This window comes from Anarrhichthys ocellatus, unplaced genomic scaffold (assembly GCF_004355925.1).
Source record: "Anarrhichthys ocellatus isolate YVR2014 unplaced genomic scaffold, GSC_Weel_1.0 scaffold2050, whole genome shotgun sequence".
Taxonomy (NCBI): Eukaryota; Metazoa; Chordata; class Actinopteri; order Perciformes; family Anarhichadidae; genus Anarrhichthys; species Anarrhichthys ocellatus.
Genome location: NW_022282024.1, coordinates 7,208 through 8,889, shown reverse-complemented (window position 1 = coordinate 8,889; position 1,682 = coordinate 7,208). Strand labels below are relative to the sequence as shown.

At 43.6% G+C, this 1,682-nt stretch overlaps 1 protein-coding gene across 1 annotated transcript; it reads left to right on the top strand.

Moving 5' to 3' along the window:
• Window positions 1-20: 20 nt before the first annotated feature.
• On the top strand, window positions 21-1,461 carry LOC116378086 (isocitrate dehydrogenase [NAD] subunit alpha, mitochondrial-like). Its single transcript, XM_031839901.1, has 5 exons — window positions 21-164; window positions 262-326; window positions 497-581; window positions 714-866; window positions 971-1,461. The coding sequence occupies exons 1-5, from the start codon at window positions 66-68 to the stop codon at window positions 1,052-1,054; spliced, it is 486 nt and encodes a 161-aa protein (XP_031695761.1). The 5' UTR covers window positions 21-65; the 3' UTR covers window positions 1,055-1,461.
• Window positions 1,462-1,682: the final 221 nt, after the last annotated feature.

Below are 1,682 nucleotides of genomic sequence, written 5' to 3'. Positions count from 1 at the left end.
TCTCTCTCTCTCTCTCTCTGTCTGTCTCTCACTGTCTCACTCTCTCTGTCTGTCTCTCCAGGAGGATGTCAGACGGTCTGTTTCTTAGAAAGTGTCGTGAGGTAGCAGAGAACTACAAAGACATAAAGTTCACAGAGATGTATCTGGACACCGTGTGTCTCAACGTGAGTGAGAGTCTCTGCAGACTCCTGTTCTTCACCAACACATCTCATTCATCACATCTAAGATCTAAAGTCTCTTTATGTCCTTCTGGACCTCCAGATGGTTCAGGACCCGACCCAGTTTGACGTCCTGGTGATGCCCAACCTGTACGGAGACATCCTCAGGTCTGTCTTTGTCCTCTTTGTCCTTCATTAACATGTGTTAAATCATGTAAAAAAAGAGTGAACCCTGGTGTGTGTGTGTGTGTGTGTGTGTGTGTGTGTGTGTGTGTGTGTGTGTGTGTGTGTGTGTGTGTGTGTGTGTGTGTGTGTGTGTGTGTGTGTGTGTGTTTCAGTGACCTGTGTGCTGGTCTCATTGGAGGACTCGGTGTGACTCCCAGTGGGAACATCGGAGCCAACGGAGTCGCCATCTTTGAATCGGTCCATTCATTATTTTAACGATCTTATGGATTTATTATGGAAGACGTGAAATGAGACCCTAATGTGTCTTTGTGGGTCCTGCTGTGGTGGTCTTTGTGGGTCCTGATGTGGTGGTCTTTGTGGGTCCTGTAGGTCCACGGTACCGCCCCCGACATCGCCGGGCTGGACCTCGCCAACCCGACCGCTCTGCTGCTCAGCGCCGTCATGATGCTGCGTCACATGGGTCACCATGACTACGGAAACAAGATCCAGACGGCCTGCTTCGACACCATCAGAGACAAGAAGGTGAGTCTGGAGACCTGGGGGGTGAAGAAGTTGGGAGAGGAAGTGCATGAGGAGTATTTTCTGACGTCGCGCTGCGTTCAATGACTGTAAACTTTGTGTTTCAGGTGCTGACTGGAGATCTGGGAGGAAACTCCAAGTGTTCTGAGTTTACAGCTGAAATCTGCCGTCGCATCCAGGACCTGGACTAAAGACCTAGACTCAAGACCTGCACCCCCCCCCGGTCTCTCCCCCCCGCTGACTGGCTCCACTTCTCTGGAGCTGCATAGACTCAGTCTGAGCTTCTGGTTTTTCTGTATCTACATAAAGAATCTCTATATTGGGTGGGTCTTAAGACGTGGGCGGGGCTTGTTTTGCAGCTACCTGACTAGTTAACAGGATGAAACATTCACAGCTAAGATGTGCACAAATGTCACATGACCAAGAGTCTTCATAGTAACAGCTTTTGTTTATTCAGATATTTGCTATTTTTTTAACGGTAATCTGGTGAAAACCGTAATTTATTTATTGTTTTTCTGTTTGTCTTCTGCTGCTCTTTAATATCAGAAATATATAAAAACATTCTCATTAAAAAGACTGTTTGACAACAACCAACACACTTCACAGGCTCCTGGTTCATCAATAATGACAACATATTTATCAGCTGTTTTATTAAAAAAATTATACAAATATATTATATATACATAATATAAATTTTATATATGTGTATAGAAATATATATTTATAAATATATTTATATATTATATATATTTAAATACATAGTAAAGTTTGAAGTATAAAGTATCAGAACATGGAAGTACTTGTATAAATACAGTACTT